Genomic DNA, 20,209 nt, shown 5'->3' with positions numbered 1-20,209 from the left:
AGGGGAATGTGCTTGGGGGAGGCAGGCTACCCTTGGGAGGGACCACCTGTCTACTCATTTACGCTGTACTGTCAGGCAGCTCCAGTGAGTAAGTCTGGGCCCTTGTTGTGAAAGCAGAGAGCTAGGATGCCCACAGGACGAAGGGTTACAGATGTGGGGCGCTCAGGGCTGCCTGTTGGTGGCAGGACCATGCCAGGAAGAGCTTCTATTGTCAGGGCTGGACTGATGGTTCAATGGTTAAGAACATGGAACAACTTATTACTCTTGCAGAAGACCTGAGTTCAGTTCCCAGTACCCACAAATCAGCTCACAGCTGTTTGTGACTCTGGTTTCAGGAGATCAAATGTCTTTTTCTGGCCTTGTGGTGACTGCATGCATACGATACACACACATACATTCAGGCAAAACATACACACACACACACACACACACACACACACACACACACACACACACACCCCTGTGTGCACACACGCAGAGTTGCTATTGTGTTACTATCTTTAATCTGTCAATATAATAATGTTTTTAAAGGCTTATTTATTTTTATGAGTTGAGTGTTTTGCTTGGATGCATGTATGGACACTGAATGCTTGTCTAGTCCTCTCAGAGGCCAGAAGAGGGCAATGGATCCCCTGGAGCTGGAGTTACAGGTGGTGTAAGTTACCATGTGAGTGCTGGGAACTGAACTGAGACCCTCTGCAGGGTGTTCTTAGGTTTTCATCTCTCCAGAACCAACTCAGTAAGTATTCACATAGTACCTGAGGCCTCTGAAGGAGTCATACATATTCCCAGGGCTTTGGTGTCATCAAACTTACAGCACAACTTGGGCTGCAGTGGACTGTGTGACATACTACACCAGACAGAGCAGGGAGGCGGAAATTTGGTTTTGTTTCCAAGTATTGTTTTTGATTTGTACTTTGATTCCACTAGGGTCAGAGAGTTTGCTTTGTCTGACCCTTACACTCACAAACCTTTTACATTAATTGACACCTGTCTAATGGTTCAGTGTGTGGCATGTGTTTTACGGTGACATGTGCTCTGTACATACATGCAAAGGACTTCTATTCCGCCTTTGTTCATCACTAAGGTCTGACTTAGTGATAGTAATAAATTTTCCTCTGTCTTTGTCAGTTTTCTGTCTAGTTGTTCTTATCGGCTTCATGTTGCAATTTTCTGTTTTCTTTCAGATCTACTGGTTTGGTCTGGTTGGGTTTGAGACAGAGTCCTGCTGTGCTACCTAGACTGGCCTTGCTAGGGTGCCTACGTTGGTCTCCAACTAGTAATCCTCCTGCCTCAGGCTCCACAGCAGAGCCCTACCAGGTTTTGTTTTCACTGTTTGAAACAGTGTGGCACGGCACAGGCATGCGTAGTATTATTACAGCTTTTGAGGAGATGACTACACTTCTCTTAGATGATGTCCTTGGTCTCTAGGAAACTTTTCCTTGCCTTGAAGTCTACTCATGTGATATTAACAAAGTCACTCCAGCTATCTTTTGAGTATGTTTTCATGTGTTTTCTTTTTACTCTCAGTCTATCCATATCATTATATTTAGAGAGTTTCTTATAGACAGCACATACTTGGGTTATTTTCAAATACATCTATTCTACTAATCTTTGACTTTCAGAGTGTTTAGATAATTTGCCTAGACTATATCATTCACAATGTAATTACTACTTCATTAGAACTTAAATATACAACTTTATTTTTTTGTTTTTTTTTCTACCTTTTCTGTGTCTGTTTTTTTTTTTTGGAATCCCCTCTGTTACCATATCTGTCTTTTAACATGTCATTTAAAGATTTATTTATTTATGTAGGGACAAGTCCTCAGGTGGTCTAGGCTGGCCTTGAAATTGCTGTGTAAATAAGAATGACCTTGAACTTCTCATCCTACTGTCTCTACCTCCCTGGTGCTGAGGTTACATGAGTGCACCACACACTCCTGTAATGAGATGCTGGAGATGGAACCCCCATCCCCACCCCAGCCTCCTGCACGCTAAGCAAGCACTCCACCAACTGAGCTACGTAACCCATGGGTGGTGTCTTTGAGTGCATCCTTTACACAGCTTTTGAAGAAGTGGCTGCTTTAAGCCCTTTCCCCCCTCTCGTTATAGTCTCTGTGTGTCTTCATTTTTACTGGTTGCGATCAGGGGCAGAGGCCCCCCTTCTCGCTATCCTTTTTACTGTCCCCCTTGGAATGTAATTATCCAGCTGTTTTCACCACATGCTTCTAGAGCCACCTCAGATGGCGTTAGAACTTTGGCTTCAACTGTCAACACGGGAAGCTGAAGGGGAGAAGGAAAATCTACTTACTCACAGTTTTGCTTATTGTAGTCCTTCCTCCTGATGCTTCAAGATTTCTTCTATTGTTTTTCTTTTGTTTTAGAGCTTTTGGGTGGCAATACTTTTAGATGAGATGGTGATGAGTTCTTTTAATTTTCCTACAGCTGTGACTAGCTTGATTTCTGTTTTAGTGATTGACAGATGCTATTGCTGGATTCAGATTTGGGGTTACCAATTCTTTCCTCCTAATACACTTGAAAACAGTGTGTTTGTTTTGTAGGGTTTCTGGTGAAACACTCTAATTCAGATTGTTCTTCCCCTAACAGCAAGGACTCATTTTAGCCTCTTGCTACTCTGAGGATTTGTTTGGGATTTTAATTCTATTCAAATAATGAATCATGGTGAGAATGTCTTTAGGTTTAATTTGGGCGTGGGGGGATTTGCTTAGCTTTATATCTTTTTTGTCAAATTCAGGTAGTTTTCCATCACTTAAGAAAACTATTGTAGTAAAATACAAAGGTAATATCCCAAGCTTTATCATGTTAGCCAGCGAGTCAGCTATGTCAACTTGATAGCAAGTTAGAGTCATTTGGGAAGAAGAAACCTCAATTGAGAAAATGCCTCCACCACATTGGCCTGTAGGACATTTTCTTGATTGATGCTGAAAGGTTGTGTCTCTTACATAATGAGCACCTACCCTCTGTGTTCCCCTTTGACCCTGACAACCACTGCTCTCCTTTCTGTTGTGTGCATCTGTTCTAGGTGCCTCACAAATGCGGAATCATATAACACATGCTTGTTGTATGTAATTAGCGAGTGGTGCTGTTGGAAATTACTTTTCCATATGTATGAGGGTCTAGTTCTGGATTTCTATTGTCTATGGATACATTGGTCTATGTATCCATCTGTTACCAGTAACACACTGTTTTGATTACTATAGCTTTGTAGTAAGTTTTGAAATCAGGAATTGACTTCCCTAACTGGTTCTTTTTAGACATTTGTTTTGGCTATTTTGTTAGGGATAAGGGTCTCTTGAGTTTCCATGTGAGTTTTAAGATTGATTTTTCTATTTTGTAAAAAAAAAAAAAAATACATCATTGGCTTTTACTGGGAATGTGTATATAACTCTGAGCAATGCTGATATCTTCAGTTTTCCAATCCATATGCATGAGATGTCACTGTTTATATTTTAATGTCTTTCCTTCATCATGTTGGTTAATTTCTAAGGATTTTATGGAAATAGTTTCTTTTTTTGTTAGTTTATAGAACAAGTGACCTATGAATGTTGACTTTAGATTATAATAATTTAATTAATTTATTAGTTATAATGTGTGTGCATACGTGCGTGCGTGCGTGCGTGCGTGCGTGCGTGCGTGCGTGCGTGTGTGTGTGTGTGTGTGTGTGTGTGTTCAACATATAAAGTTTTGTCATTGGTGGACAGAGATCAAGCTTACCTTTTCTAGTTTGGATGCCTCTACTATTGTTTCCAGTACTTTTTATATTTGCCCTGCTCCTCTTCTCCCTCTGGGAGTGTAATGTCAGATGCCTAACATTACTGGTCACTGGTTCCCCGGGTCCCCAAGGCCTTGCTCAGCTTTACTTTGGTTATGCTTTCCTCCTGTACCATTGCTTTCAGTTCTATCCTTCTGTCTGAGTTTCCCAGTCCGTGCTGTGAGCACTCTTCCACTGCTGGGTTCCTGAATTTATTGCTCTTAAATCTGTTTGTTCCTTCACATCTTCTCTCTCTTCACCAAGACTGTCTATGTTTTTCCGTTTGTTTGGATAGTATTTGTAATTGCTCACTGAAGCATCTCGATAATGGCTGCTGTAAAATCACTCTCAAGTAATTCTAATGGATCTGCCATCGCAAAGCAGGCATCTGTTGATCGCTGTGAAAGATTAAGACTGCTTCTTTGTATGGTGAGTGATTTTCCACTGAAATCAGAACTTTTTGAGAATCTGAATTTATGCAAACCTTGTTCCATCTGGCTGCCCCTGGCACCACTCTGGAAGGGGGTGGGAGGATGACTTTGTTGGTGGCAACATGAGGCACGAATATAGGTTTCCTACCCAGCTCCTTGCCACTATGGAGTTTAGAATCACTAATAGGGAAATGCATGCTTGCTTTAATACGATTTAATCACTATGCTTGCATTTCAACCATCATTTTTTTCTTTTTCCCCTCTTTTATAACATTTGATTTTAAAAACCTGTGTGTGTGTGTGTGTAGTGTGGTGGGTGCATGTGTGGTGTGTGAGTGTGTGTGTGCATGTGAGCACACTCCCATGGACCCACAGACATCAGAAGAGGGCGTTGAATTCTATGAAGCTGGAGTTACAAGAGGTTGTAATCCTTCGAAAGTGGGTGTTGGGAAATGAACTCATGTCTTCTGGGAGAGCAGCAAGCACTTTTAAACACCGAGCCCTCTCTCTAGCTACATCTCCTTTTTCTTGTTGTTTAAAAACACACACCCGATGTTATAATTTCCTATTAGAACTTAGTAGGCGACATTCCTAAGTATCAGAGCCAGGAGATTTGATGGCATCAGTGGCACTTATAGCATATGTCCCGTGTCCTTTTCCCTCTTGTCCTCTTTTCCTCCCCACCCCCTGCCAAACCCCATGCCAAGTCCTGACCCTGCACGTGCAGAGGGGCCGAATACACTTGAAGAGTCTTAGAAAGGCTTTGAGGGCTTCTATACAGGACTGTGGCCTGTTTACTTGCCTCTGGCGAGGCAGAGGCTCTGATCAGATTCCTAAATGTGAACATGAGCACAGAGGTAAGAAATGGGAAGAGTAAAATTGCATGATTTGGCTGTTGTGAAGGGCTGGAAAGCAGGGTGCAGACTGGAGCGGAGGCCAGCGTGGTTGCGCTGTGGGGTCTGTCTGCAAGAGTGGGTGAGCTGACAAGTGTGCAGGGGTGGCAGGCAACATGAGGGTCGTCAGAAGGCTCTGGCCATGGCCTGCATCTCCCACACAAGCCACGTCACCATAAGCCCACCCTGGTGGACTTGATGCCCCAGCTGAAGTGCTCCAATGACGGCAAGGACTCAGCCCCCAGTGAAGAACGGAAGAGAGCCAGACATGCTCTCATGTCTCCCCCAGCTTGCCTCCTAAACGGCATCAGGAATTCAGCTGGGCTTGAAGGCATTTCTGTATGCTGAGTGTTTCCAGAGAGAATCACCTACTTAAATGGGACAGTTGAGAGAAGGGAGGAGCCTTGCGTTCTAGAGTAGATTTTTAAAAACTTTTCCCATGTCTGTTTCCTCCATTAAACTGTAGGGATGATAATGGGTCTCACTCAGAATAGCAGTGTTATTTAATCAGCAACTCATACTGAATTAAGCGGGATACACAGAACTGGTTGTGCCTCTAAGAGATTTAAATGGGCTTTTGCACCTCTGCAACTTAGTGTTTCAGTTTCTAAACATGAGTGGAAACACCTGTCTAGCCTTACAGCTGTCATCTGTCATGAGGACCAAGGATAACCACGTATGTATGAGCCCCACATAAACTGAAGGGCCAATCTGACCACTTATGAAATATCAACTTACATGACAACCCTGGATTGGGTACATGATATACATGGGAAGCTTTCACTACACTGTTGCTTTCCTTTGGAGCCTTCACTCAGCAGACCAAAGGAAGTGTTTTCTGTCTAGCTGGACTAACTGGTGGACACGTACTTGAACAGAGAAGAGACGGGACATTCTCCCCAAGACTGCAGGAGATTATCCCTGCATTTATCTGGGGAAGATGCCCAAGGACTAAGGGAAAGAGAGGGACACCTCCAGGAAGCTCCAGTGTTGTTCCCATTGGCTGACACCTGATGTCACTTAGGGAGCAGAAACAGCCAATGTGGCTAGCATTCAATGCAAGATGATCTTAATAACCCTTTAGGCATTTATCACCTTTCTTGTCTAAAAATGCCAAGATATGGGCTCAGTCAGTCCCTAGACACTCCCTGGGAAGGCTTGCTGTGGTGCCTAACCATTCTACCACCACCCTTCTGAAACATGAATAGTGGGTCCCAGAAGACCTCTTCAGGTGCCAAAGGCTCCCCAGGAAAGCTAGTCCAGGTCTCCTATGACCTACCAGTGCAGGGACCAGGTAAGCACCTGACTGCCATGGACTGCTGAGAGGAAGTCTGAAGGTGTGGGAAGGCCAAGCCAGGAGAGTTCTGAGCTGTTCCAGGCAGAGAAACTCCTTAAGAGGGTGAAAATAAGTGACCCTTTAGCAATGCATTCCAGCAGTAACTCAGGTCTTTATTTTCAGTTTAATCTTACTGCTAAGATTGTATTGACTTTTCTCACTCCTTCCCTTCCCCTTTCTCCAACAACAAATATATTCTTAGCTCTAGGTATTTTGCCTGATGCTGAGCTAGTTAGTTACAAGGACGGTAACAATGACTTCCAGATTGCTGGGGTTGGGAGAGTGGTCCCCCTACTGAAATAGAGGAAGTGCTCCACTGGCAGAGCCAGAAACAGCTGTAAGAACCAAGAAAACAAAGACATTGGAGCTGAGCCCTGAAGGACCAGTAGAGTCCTGCCAGGCCCTGGAGGCTAGGAGCTACATTTGAGGTAGAGGAAATGGTTTGTAAAGACCTAAGTTAGTAAGCCAGTATTGACAAAGGGCACCGCCCTGTTCTGGCAGTGGAGAGAGGAAAGGGGAGATGCAGACACTAGACTGATGGCCAGGTCTTTCCTACCATAAAAGAGACATACTATGTTCAGAGAATGTGGAGAAGGGTGGTTTGTGGGTCACGGCATGCTTGTAGTGGTTGTCTGAGACTCACACCAGTTTGTAAGAGCACCTGTTAAAATCATCATGATTAGGAGTCCGGGGAGATAGTTCTGTAGGTTAAGTGTCATGCAAGCATGAGGACATGAGTTTGAGCCCTAGGACCCACTTTAAAAGCTGGGTAGATGAGTGGACTTGTAATCCCCAATGCTGGGAAATGGAGACAGTCAAATCCCTGACACTCACAGTCCAAATTAGTGATCTCCAAGCCAGAAAAATCCATGTTTCCTCCAAATAAGGTGGATGGCTCTTGAAGAATGACACCTGGCTGACCTCTAGCCTCCACACACACCTATACTAGCACCTGCACACACACACGTGCACAAATAATACACAAGCAGATTGAGTCTATACTAGCAGTGTAAAATGAATTACATTTGGGTACATTTATACCACAGAAATTGGCAAGTGATACAAATGTTTTTAGAGATGGCTGTTAAACATTTACCAGCACACTTGGGCGGTGTGTGTGTGTGTGTGTGTGTGTGTGTGTGTGTTGTGTGTGTGTGTGTGTGTGTGTGTGTGTGCCCACATGCTAAAAACAGAGCTCAGCAGTCACCAAGTAGAGGCCTGGCAACAGCTAGAGGAAGGTACGCTCGGCAGAGCCCATGTCTTGGCGCACTCACCAGCCTCAGGTTCTTCATGGCTTGGGGAAACATGCCCTGATGTAGCTGCAGCTTGCCAACTTTCATCACTTGCACACCTCGGACGGGATGGCTTCCAGGGAAAAAGATCCTGGAAGAGATCAAAAGGGCAAACAGTGTCAGTAGCTCTCACTTCACAGTCGGTATTTCCTCCCAAGACTGGAGAACAGGGGAGTAGCTGGCTGTGAATGCTAATGAGCTCCTGAAGGGAGATTAGTTTGTGACCCAGAAGCCAATATATACAATAACCTTTCTTCAGATCCCTGGAGTACCTTCTGCTCGGGGGGGGGGGGGGGGGGGGATGGGGCGGGACGATACAACTAGTTGACCAGAGAAACCCATCTGGACCTCTGCAATTACGTCTAGAGGATGCTGCACTGCATTCTGGATTATAAATCTGATCCAGATCTTCTTCCATGAAGCTCCAGCACTAGCCCATCTCCATCACTATATATTTGTGGAATAAATGAAGGGATCAGCTACACAGGAGCACTTAACCACAGGCTGCATGGGCTCACAGACAAAGAGCAGCTTAAACACGGAGGGCACAGGGCCAGTATTAACTAAGAGATGGCTCTAAAGATGGCCACATGACCATCCAGGCAGGTGCCTCCCTCCTCTGGAGAAGCAGCACAGGTGGGGGGAGGTGTTCCTGCATGCTATTAATATATATTTTTGAGTAAATGAGCATTTCTCTGATTCCAAATAGATGCTATAGATGCTGCCATTCCTCTTCCGCACAGCCCTCTGACTGAATCTTGGTTGTAGCGCCCATCACAGTCCACCTTTCTACAGAACCTGTGTGCTTACTTTCTCTCACCATTGGTTAAGGTAACCCAATCTGTATGTTCTCATAACATCCAACATGTAGAAGTAACTCAACTCATACTTGAGGTCTTTCGCATTGTCTTAGTTTCTTCTCCTGTTTCCATAATAAAATACCATGACAAAAGTAACCTAAAGGAAAAAAGTTCATTGACTGACAGTTCCAGGCTACAGCCCATCCTGGCATGGAATTTAGAGTCAGGGGCTCTACAGAGACAGTGGGTAATATTATGCCCATCCACAGTCAGAAGAGGCTAGCAATAAACTCATGCACACTGATGTTCAATTTGCCCTCTGCATTCTACTTAGCATGGGAGCTCTAGCCTCATTAAGAGGGTTTTTTTTTCACTTCAACACAATCAAGACAATCCCCTCTAGACCTTCTCAGAAGCTAAGCTTTCAGTGACCCAGCACAGATGTGCCCAGAGGCATGTCTCCTAGCTGTTGATTGGCAGTTGCTACCGACTGTCACAGGCATACAGCACAGCATAGGATGGGTGTGGTGCAGAAAATAAGGACTCAGGCCTGTGTTGTATCATACTGACTCCTGCGGTGTCTATTCTGCCTCCAACAGGCTCTAGGCCTGTGGTTCTCAACCTCCCTGATGCTGCGATCCTTTAACACAGTTCTTCATGCTGTGGTGACCCCCCAACCAGAAGATTGCTTTCATTGCTACTTCATAACTGTGATTTTGCTACTGTTATGAACCATAATGGAAATGTTTTTGGAAGATAGAAGTTCACCCAGGGGTTGTGACCCACAGACAGAGAACCACTGTTTTAAGTGAACGCAGAAGCTTCTGATGTCTATTCGGGATCGTGTCCAGGCTCAAGGGAAAATACCACACTGGACAGACATGAGTGTTTCCCTCAAGGCCTAATCATCCCACCAGACAGACAAACATTCATATGAGAGTTAAAATAACATTATAGGAAGGATGTGATTTAGTGCCCAAATCCTGCAAGTCATATATTCAGTTCCAATTTGTTGACCTAAGTGGAGGGCAAAAATGATACAGCAGTTAATGGAGAGAACCTACTGATGGCTGGGCGGATTGGAGAAGGAAACATGGGGTCAACTGGCCCCCAAGAACTTGGAATGACTGTACTAGAGGGAGAAGGATGGGCATTCAGACAGTCCTGATATGGAGACAGAGGCACCTGTCTTTATAGCCCATGGCCACACAGACAGCCCAGGAGCTGATTTCAACAGTCCCAGCCCGTGTGGCTGTGCTTCAGCTGCCCTTCATCTACGAGCCCACCGAGTCCACAGTTAAGGGCTCCTGAGTAACAGATCTTCTGCACCCCCATTTCCTTGATTCAGTTCCTCCCCATGAAATTTGATATAGAGACCTATCCATTCATGCTCATAGAAAGGTAGATTGCTAACCTGGGGGCAAGCACTGTGCCACAGAAGGCGGACCGTGCCTCTTTAAAGACCCAGAAAGGGAGGAGATGAGAACAAAGCAGACACCTGGGTCCCCGGTCCCCTTCATCTCTGGTGTATGCTCCGAGGTCAACCTCTTGTCCCTTCCAGAATGAACATCATTATGGAGTTGTATGGAAATGATTTCAAGATCCCCAGACAAAAGGCTTAAGTGCTGGACGCCATTATCAGAAGGTAATTGCCCCAGACACGTTCCCTGAAAGGCACACCTGGATTTGGGGTTTTATTTTATTGCTGTGAATATGGTATAGTTAAATTTAAAGGCCAAAAAGTAATTTTATACTAATAATCTCTCTGCTAAGTGGGTGTCTGTCATGTCAGCGAGCAGAAGGAAAGAAAACCTTCGGTTCTGTGATGGCAGAGAAAGTGGTGCATAATTACGCCGTGACAGGTACCTGCCTGGGTCACCGGAAGATTAAAACTGAGTGGAGTTTCTTAAGGGAGGGTGAGCAGGAGCTTCTTGTGGGGAGTGGGGGGGTACCCACACAAAAATTCAGTGAGCCAGCTCTCAGTCAGGGGCGGCCAGGGACTTTGGGTCTCAGAGGCCTCCCAGCTGACATGTGCAATCAGAGTCATGCTAACCGGCTGGAGCAGCACCCCAGGCTGCTCTGTGGGGGGAGGCTCACTCCTTCTGGGTGGTCCATTTGGGGTGTGGGCTTTCCATGCACAGGGAAGTGATGAGAGAGCTGAGGATCTGCTGCTCTTCACCTACAGGGCTATCAGATGTCAATCAAGGGCTGCACAGGGAGAGAGCCTGAAGGTTTGCTGGGGGTGGAACGGGAATGAGGGTGCAACATCAAGGGGGAAAGCACAGCTGTGAGGGGCTGGGTTCTGGGTCCAGTGCTATCAGGCCTCTGCAAGAGCCCAAGGTGCATTCTTAGCCCTGGTGGACACGGAGCTAAGCTGGAGAACTAAGGATTAAGTCACAACATAGACAGGGGCATGAGTATCCATCCCTCTGCGCTCCCTGCACAGGCACTGATGCTTGGGAAGCAGCAAGGACCACAGTGACTTGGGGAGCAGCAAGGACCACAGTGACTTGGGGTGCGGCAAGAGGGTGCTAGTTTAGACTGAGGAGAAAATGGGTTGCTGGTAGGGGGCTTGTTGGGGAGAGGGGCACGGGAAGGAGTCGGTGGTCAGTGGTCAGGGTCAGGGAGGCTGGATGCAGATCTGGAGGGAGGTGCCTGAGGCCAGGCTGGTCACTGCAGATATATTCGGCTCCCAAGTCCTCCTATCCATGGCACTCTCTTGAGGGAAGAATGCTTCACCAGATAGGAAACAGAGAACCAGAACCACTGATGTCTATTTGGGATTGTGTCCAGGCTCAAGGGGGAAATACCACACTGGACAGACATGAGTGTTTCCCTCAAGGCCCAATGATCCCACCAGACAGACAAACATTCATGCGAGAGTTAAAATAACATTTCAGGAAGGAGAATGATTTAGTGCTCAAATCCTACAAGTCATATATTTAGTTCCAATATGTTGACCTGAGCGGAGGGAGAAAATGATACATCAGAGACACTTGGGGTTAAGGCTGTGGCCATAAAAAAGGAGGATTTGAGACAAATAAGGTCATAGAGTTGATGCAACAGGATCTGGGGGCCTGCTGGGATGCACAGCCCCCAGACTCAGAGATACGTCAACAAAAACACACCTGAGAATGATAGACCACCATGGTCAGCTCATGGGGCATTGTACTCATCTGAATATTACAAGTCTTCTTTTCATAGGAACAAGGCAAGCAACCCCATACCCAGAAGGCTGGGCCTAGGGCGTGAACGCTGCCCTCAGTGTTGTTGTGGTGAGTGCAGGAGGGAAGGACTCTGGCCAGAGAAGAGAGGAAGCACACACCAGCTTCAGTTCCAACTGTTTCCAACGGCAGGCACACCAGGCCTCACTCTCATGTCTAAGCAGAGGCTGAGGGTCAAGGAATTGGAGTCTTAGAGAATTCAAAGAACACAGAGCAAAGAAGCCTGTGCAGGGCCTTCACTGCATGCCCGGTTTTCCCCACTGTGAAACACCAACACTCATCTTGCTTCAATAGTGGCTGAGCGAGGCAGTGTAGTGCCCAGGCCTGCTTTTAAAATCTGAACATCAAGCATTTGCTGGTCCGAAGAGGAGAGCTTAACCTGCCTGTTGAATCGACAGCTCTGAATGAATATGTAGATCTAGTTTATGGGTTTTAGCTGAGAAGTGTGGAATGGGGATGGAGCTTGAAAAACCAGTTTGCAACTCCTGAAAATCTGGTGCAGGGGGAAAATGTGTCACTAGACAGAGCTTCTAGATGAGAAGATGGTGGGGAATCTTCCAGTGGTGGGGTTAGACTGTTGCCATCTGAACTCACTCATTAGTCACTGACATGGGGCAAACAGACACAGAGTGCTGTCTGAGGGGACACGGTTGAAATTATTTGGCATTACCTTTACAGCAACCTTGCCAAACCAAACAGAAACCAATAAACCCAAACAGAATCTAATGGAGCCCATAAAGTTTAATTCCATTTTATGGGAAACACAAGTGATAAAGGAGAGTGGAGAAGCAGCTGGCTGAGCCGAGGCTGTGGGAACCCACAGAACCTCAATGCAGGGTCCTTAACGGGTCATGGAAGGAAAAGGAAGAGATGACAGTGAAAACAGTTGAGATTTCAAAAGACTTAAGAGCTGTAATGAGCACATGTAATGCGCAGGCCTGGTGTATCCTGATTCAGACAGAGCAATGGTTAAAAGGCCTTTCTCAGATAACGAAGGAAATCTGAGCATGCGATGGCATTTGGGCTATAAGGAAATGTCCACCTGTTTTATGTTAAATGATGTAATGTCTGAGATGTGACTTAAATATCTTCAGCAGAATCTCTTTTCCCAGCAATGGTGGATTAGCTTGCTTCAGACCGACTCCTGCTATGGACAAGAAAAAAAAAAAGGTCAAACTATTTAAAAGAAAAAAACAACCCTGTTTGAAGGTAAGCCAGACCATGGGAACAGCAGGGACCTAAGGACTCACAGTTGTGGAAAAGACTGGAAGCTTAGAGAGGTGAGGCTTATGAGCAGATCTACTTCTCCTTGTGATGCTTTGAAAAGAGAGCCAGGGCCAGGAAAACCAGCCAGCTGAGCAATGGCTCTGATGGCCTCACTGACATGGAACACGGTGACCTACCCTGAGGACTCAACAAGGAGGAGGCACTTGAGTCAACACCAGGCTTCCATCAGTGACTCCCAAAGGACTGCAACCTAGGAAGAGTGTGACAGACGAGAAATAGGGCAGCCACTACCCAGAGTCAATCACTTAATCCAAAGCTTGCCTGAATTAAGGTGATAGGTTTCTACTTTGATTGCTAGCAGCAAAAATATACTTCTGCGAATGACATGCATCATGCAAAGTGTCAGGCTGTTTGATTTCTCTGTACAATAGTCTGCAGTCAACCAAACTCTATCCAGGTGCACAAGAAAGTAACTATCTGTCAGAAGACCAAGGGAGAGGAAATACAGACAGTGGAACAGACTTTTGTACTAACATATCTAGGTTCTGAGAGAGACTTTTTATAAACCAGGCATGGTGGTGCACACCTTTAATCTGAGTGTTGACTCAGGAGGCAGAAGCAGGCAGATCTCTGTGAGTATGAGGCCAGTCTGATCTATATAATGAGTTCCAGGACAGCCAGGGCTATGTTGAGAGATCCTGTCTAAAAGAACAAAAATGCCAGTAATAAGTATATTTGGAAATGTAAATAATAAGAAAGGATGCTGGCAAAGATCAGAATTATATAGAAATTGGCACCAAAAACTCCAGAAGTGATAACTAATAAGTTAATCAGATTAGTCCTGGCTCTGGGTTTGTGAACTGGAATTCAGGATGAATGAATGAATGTACTTATCATAATTCACGGGAAGTGCATGCTGGCTGGAGTCTCAAAGAAGAGAAGGGAAGAAGTGGGGAGAGCAAGGTCTGAAGCATTAAGGCCGAGAAACTGCACAAGTAATAAAGGGCAGCAAGACACAGATTCAAAGATACAGCTTCGTGAAGAGGGTTTGCCAGCGGGAAGAGTTGGGGAGAGAAATCATCACAGCGGTCTTCACAGAGCCCAGGCACTGGCTGTGAAGGCTCCTTCTAATACCGCACTGCTGTGAATGTCTGACAGTGTTCTTAACTCCACCAAACCAAACCAAAACTACCTATGTCATTGGGTTTTACTTTTCTTCCTTTACAGATGGTGGAACCTTCTCTTTCAAGACCCTGTGCCGTATTCGCATAGGTTCACTGCTGACAGGCTACGACTACCTTGGGTTGACTGTACTGATGGCGGTGGCTTGACTACATACAGCCTTTGGAGCAGTAGAACCCTGATGAAGTACTGCATATCTTCTATGTGAAAGTAAGCTTTTTGACAATATCACCCCATGAAAAATTTCAATTATTTTGTAAGCTTGAGGGAGCGAGGGAGGGAGGGAGGGAGGGAGGAGGGAGGAAGGGAGGGAGGGAGGGAGGAGAGCGGGAAGGAAGGGAGGAAGGAAGGAGGGGAGGGAGGGACTCCTATAACCACAAATCTGCAAAGGCGCTGTTGTTTTATTCCACTCTGAGCCTTAAACTGAAAGGACACACACAGTGAGTGAGGTGCACCGTGTGCTCTTCCACTCTGTTCCAGATACAGACCTGACAGCTAAAATGGCAGAAGCAGCAGCTTGCACTCAGTACTGAGAGACTTGGCTTCAGGACTCCAATTGTGGGGAGGAATCAGCATTGAGCACCATGGGTAACTGGGACAAGGCTATGTGAGCAGCCACAGGACCGCCTTGCGCCCCGGGCTCTGTTTAATTTAAAGCAGCTGTTGTATGGAACTTATTTATGTCTCTGTGACAGGGAAGTTTTGATTTGTAACAAATAACTTCTTTGTTGTTTCCTTCTCTGATCCTCTCTAACAGGAAACAAAGCCAGAGAGGAAAGACAGACCACACAGCCCAAGAAGCCATTGTTGTGACCTCACTTAACCCAGTCTATTAGTTCTGAAAGCTGCTAATCCCCAAGTGGATGGACCATCACCAGTGTCCCACCTCCATCCCTCCCAGCACTGGGGAGATCAGCTGTGATTCCCACTTGTGCCCCAAACCCTCAACTCGTACTGTGCCTATGACACGTGCTCCCGGCGTCCCACGCCACTGGGAAAGTCAGATGTGTCTCTGTGCACTTTACTTAGTGCGAGAAGAACATTCATAGAACCACACGGTAACAGGACCTGACAACATCACAATGAAGTCTTTCTTGGGTTTCTTTTACACCACAAATTAGTAAGCAGGACCGTTTCTGTACACAAAATAATACATCTCACATTTCACTTCTCCTACGAGTTTCCAAGTAGGGCCCTTTGCCCCAAAGGTGGGGCTTTCTTCCTCAAACAAACTTGATGGTCAAGAGACATTTGTGTATGATCCATTGTTGAGGTGAATCTCAAATTAGATATTAAGAATCTGAAGAAGCTTTTTATTTAGTCTAAATGTCCATATAATCCAGCCTCAGGAGCTGAGACTGAGCTGCAAAGCCACAAATTAGAATGAAGAAGGCAAAAAGTGACAGGATGGTGTTGTATACACTGGGAATGCATTCAACAATGTTCAAACACAAACAACTCTTATATTCCTTAGGGCTGATAAATATGTGGTAATTAGTTGCCAGACACAGAAAATCACTTGACATTGCTGCAGAGTAAAAGAAAAAAAAAAGGGGGGGGGCCTAGACAAAGGCAGAAAGATTGCAGGAACCAGAGGTAGGTGACATCTGCTTCCAGACCTGTGCAAAAGCAAACCAGCCAAAACCCTAGCCTGGAATGGGGAAAGGACTCACAAAGTCTCACCGCTGGCCCAGGAACTATCAGCTACTGGGGGCTGCTGGTGGAAAAAGAGTCAGTTTTCTCTGGGGATGTGATCCTGGAGAGGCTGCCCATGCTCCAGTAGACAGTCCCACACCTGCTTCCATAGAGGCCCATAGAGTAAGTGGCTTATTTTCCAAGAGCCACTTTTTACATTTGCCTATTCCTTTTAAACTCAGGGTGAGTGTGCGTCCACACAGAAAGCCTGGCTGAGGCTGGAACAGCCAGACTGCTTCTATACACTGCCTGTTAGGAGTCACACATGGATAGGTGAACCAGTTCTGAGCCATGCTATCTGGATTTTGATGTTTCTTTAAAGAAACTGAACTGGGAACTGAGTGCCCATGACTTATGTCTGTAACTTCCAGACTGTCTCTGTGTCTGTGCGCGGTCACACCCACCCTGAGCGCGCTCCCTATCTCACCAATGATTGCTTGACTCTTCAGACCAAAGGCTGGACTTTTGTACTGGTTTCCTCTCCACTCTACCAAACCTGCTCCCCCTGCCCACTAACAATACGATGCAAAGTAGGAAAACTGTCCTGCAAACTGGACAATCGGGACCAGCATTCCACTTCATGTTAGCAGCTTCCGTTTTAATACTCCTAATCGCGACACGATTGTCCTTTGCCTGTCTTTGGCCTGTTTCAAATGTTGCAGCACTATTTAAGGTCTGAAACATCTGATGGTGTTTTTAGGTGTTTTAAAAAGGCAAACCACGATAGTGAATTCGACAATGACTGTACGTTAGGTATTAAGTTCTGGAGAGAACTTGGGAATGCCATTTTTATTGAGACATTTTTATTAGTCCTCTACAGTCTATCCTTCCTATACAGGCAATGGAAACCAGCTCTGAGGCTGAGTGTGACCACTGAAGCCTCTTGGCAGCTGAACACTGGCATGACTGTGCCAGTAAACATCACCTCTCTCTGACCTCTGCATCAGCTCCTGCCTCCAGGTTCCTGCCTTGCTTGAGTTCCTGTCCTGACTTCCTTGGATGATGAACATGGAAGTATAAGCCAAATAAACCCTTTCCTCTCCATGTTGCTTTGGTCAAGCTGTTTTATCACAGCAACAGGAACTCTAACTAAGACACACTCTAACTAACTGTGATTACATTGACAAGAAACTCCTAGAAAAAGCAAAACCACAGAGGCAGCACGCACCTATGCCTGTGCCTAGAGCTAAGTCAGGGAGCAGTTACTGCAAACAGGCAAATGAAACATGGCGGCAGGGGAGGAATATTCTCAACATTGTTTATAGTGCCTTCAATCTAACTTTTTCACATTTATCAAACCCAGAACCACAAATGTATAAATAGCTGAACTAACATTGTGAGAAAATGACATCATTTAATAGGCAGTTACTCTATTAACAACATTTTTGGGGGGTCAATCTGGAAACTAAGTCACAAAGAGATTGAATAAATTTAGAGAAATGGTAGAGCTATTAATTTTTAAAATTTAAAGTATCAAACAATACAGATTTAAGGTATACACTGCAATGACTCAATACATGTATACAATGTAATGGTGAAATAAAAATAATTAACACTTCTATATTTTCCAACATTTAACATCTATATGTATTGGGAACTGTCAAAGTCTTCTGGATGTCTTGAAACAGATCATGAATGTTATAGACTGTACCTAGTCTAGTAGACTGCAGAAAACAAGAGCTAATTACTCCTTTCTTATTGTGTATTGATACAAATTTTCCTAACTTATCTCTCCTTCCTACCTTTCCAATAAGCACCATTCTACTGCCTTCTACGGGACAGACTTAATAGAGCTGCAGCCTGATCCTGGCAGAATGAGTAGCTCTAAGGGGCTAATCAAACCCAGTGTCACTCGCTAACTGCTGCAGGACCAGGTGTGCAGAGGTGCCCCTCATACCCCATCATTTTATAGTACACAACAGGGCATCACACACTGCCCGAGCCTTCCTATAGCCTATCCTTTTTGTTTAATACACTCCATGGTTTGTGCACATTTTGTTATTTTTTTGCCTTACTATATTTAAGTTTTTTTCTTTGAGAGAGAGAGAGAAAGAGAGAGAGAGAGAGAGAGAGAGAGAGAGAGAGAGCATAAAGTTTGGTAGGGAGGTGGTGGGGAGGATTGAGAAGGAGTTGGGGGAGGGGAAAGAATATGATCAAAATACATTGTATAAAAAATTACATAAAAATAAATTTAAAAATTAATTAGATAATTTCCCTCTTTTCTTTTTTTCTCTCCAACTTTTCCCATGCCCTCCATCTCTCTCTCAAATCAATGGCCTCTTTTTCTTTCATGTTTATTATCATACACACACTTAACTAGCTGAGTCCACTTTTGTTGTTTGTATATGTATGACTTCACCCAGTTAAAAAATGGGCTAGGGATCTACACAGAGAATGCTCAGTGGCAGAAATACAAAATGGTTAAGAAATATCTCAGAAAGTGTCCATCATCTTTAGCAATTGGGGAAATACAAATTAAAAAATCTTTGAGGTTTCATCTCACCCAGGTCAAAATAGCTAAGACCAATAAAAACAACTACCCAAAAAATGCTAATGAGGAAGTGTGGGGAGGGGGAATCCCACTGTTGGTAGCACTGCAAACTGCATAGCCACTCTGGAAACCAGTCACAGGGAATCCTCAAGAAGATTAAATAAATCTACCTTATGGACCAGCTATATCATTCCTTGGCATATGCCCAAAGAGCTCAGCATCTTACTTCACTGATACTGCTCAGCCATGTTTAATGTTGCTGTATTCCCAAATAGCCAGGAAATGGGAGCAACCTAAATGCTCTTCAGCAGACGAATGAATAATGAAAACGTCATACACACACACACACACACACACACACACACACACACACACACTCACTCACCCATCCTATAGAATACTGTTTAGCAGAAAAGAAAACTGAAATTGTGAAATGTTGAGGTAAATGGCTGGACCTAGACAAGATTCTACTGAGTGAGGTGACCTAGACCCAGACACACAAACACCCTATGTCCCCTCTCATCTGTGCTTCCTAGTTCCTGACCTTCAAATGTGAGCGTATGACATGGACTAACTACAAAGACCAGGTGTAAAGGGACCCGATGTGTGGGGCTTGAGGGGGAACTAGCAGGACACAGGTGACATGAAGAGAGAAATGAAAACTGGGCAGGTGGCTCCACCTGGGGAGGATGGATGGAGATCAGCACAGGAGGAAGAGGGGAAGGGACAAATAACAGCACAGTTGTTTTATGAGGCCTCAAAGAACCACATTACTTTACATTTCTCTGTATCAATCAGAGCCTTCATTTAAAAAGCTCTTCCTTTCACTTCTATTTTAAAGTTTAAGAAACACTGGGACACAATTTTTCAGAGTCTGTTTAAGATCACACAGGTAGTATGTAGCCAGGACGAAATTCAGACCACTAGTCTTGACTTCAAAGTATGTATAGAATATCCCAATTTTGCATGAAAGTGGATTCTTTTAAAACACACAAGATTTCTCTATATGATAAAATAAATTAGCCTTTTATATAAAAAAGAAGTAATTAAAAAAGAGTTAAAAAGACATGTGCTTATTAATGATTTTCCCAGAGTTCCACGTATCTAGAAAAGAAAATGCATCTTCCCAATACATGAGTCTTTCTCTGCTAATGGACTCGTCTCTGACAAGACAGCCAGGGAGACACAGCTGGCTAACCCGCCCTTCTCTGGAACCCAACCACACAGCCCCCCTTAGACCACTGCATTGCACATGCATTTCATAGGCTTCTCGTTATAACCAAACCCCTACTTAGAGGTCAAATCACTCTAGTTCCTTGCATGTTTCTGTAGAAGTCTTTGTGGTCATGAGTGATCTTCCTTCATACTTCAACTTGCAAGATTTTAACAGTTTTCTATAATGCAGACATGTAGCCATTCTATCTATCTATCTATCTATCTATCTATCTATCTATCTATCGTGTGTGTGTGTGTGTGTGTGTAGTGTGTGGGTTCATGTGTTACTTTGCATGCATGTGTGTGGTCAGTGAAAAACTTGGAGGAGTTGGTGCTTTCCTTTACCTTTAGGGCAGTGGATCGCAACCCTCCTAACACGTGACCCTTTAATACAATTCCCATGCTGTGGTGATTCCCCAACCATAAAACTATTTTGTTGCTACTTCATAACTGTAATTTTGCTACTGTTATGAATCATAATGTAAACATCTGATATGTAGGATTCTGATATGTGCCCCCTGTGAAAGGGTAGTCTGACCCCCGTGTGACCCACAGGTGGAGGACCACTGCTTTAGGGTCTTTTGTTGCCATTGTGGCACTGCATACTCCAGGCTAGCTGGCCTAGGGAGCTTCCACCCTGCTCCTGTCTCT

The 20,209-nt window shown here is 44.8% G+C and overlaps 1 protein-coding gene across 3 annotated transcripts in view; it reads right to left on the bottom strand.

Moving 5' to 3' along the window:
* The window catches only part of Smyd3 (SET and MYND domain containing 3), a 524,738-nt gene that overhangs the window by 6,947 nt on the left and 497,582 nt on the right, over positions 1-20,209 (bottom strand). For all 3 annotated transcript variants that reach the window (XM_027418861.2, XM_035445108.1, XM_035445109.1), the window contains one exon: positions 7,707-7,815. In XM_027418861.2, coding sequence (XP_027274662.1) covers positions 7,707-7,815 — 109 coding nt within the window. The remainder of the gene's footprint in view (positions 1-7,706; positions 7,816-20,209) is intronic.

Source organism: Cricetulus griseus, chromosome 5 (genome assembly GCF_003668045.3).
Source record: "Cricetulus griseus strain 17A/GY chromosome 5, alternate assembly CriGri-PICRH-1.0, whole genome shotgun sequence".
In the NCBI taxonomy this organism is placed as follows: domain Eukaryota; kingdom Metazoa; phylum Chordata; class Mammalia; order Rodentia; family Cricetidae; genus Cricetulus; species Cricetulus griseus.
Note: the sequence above shows the minus strand (reverse complement) of the source record. Positions and strands in the feature narration are given on the sequence as shown.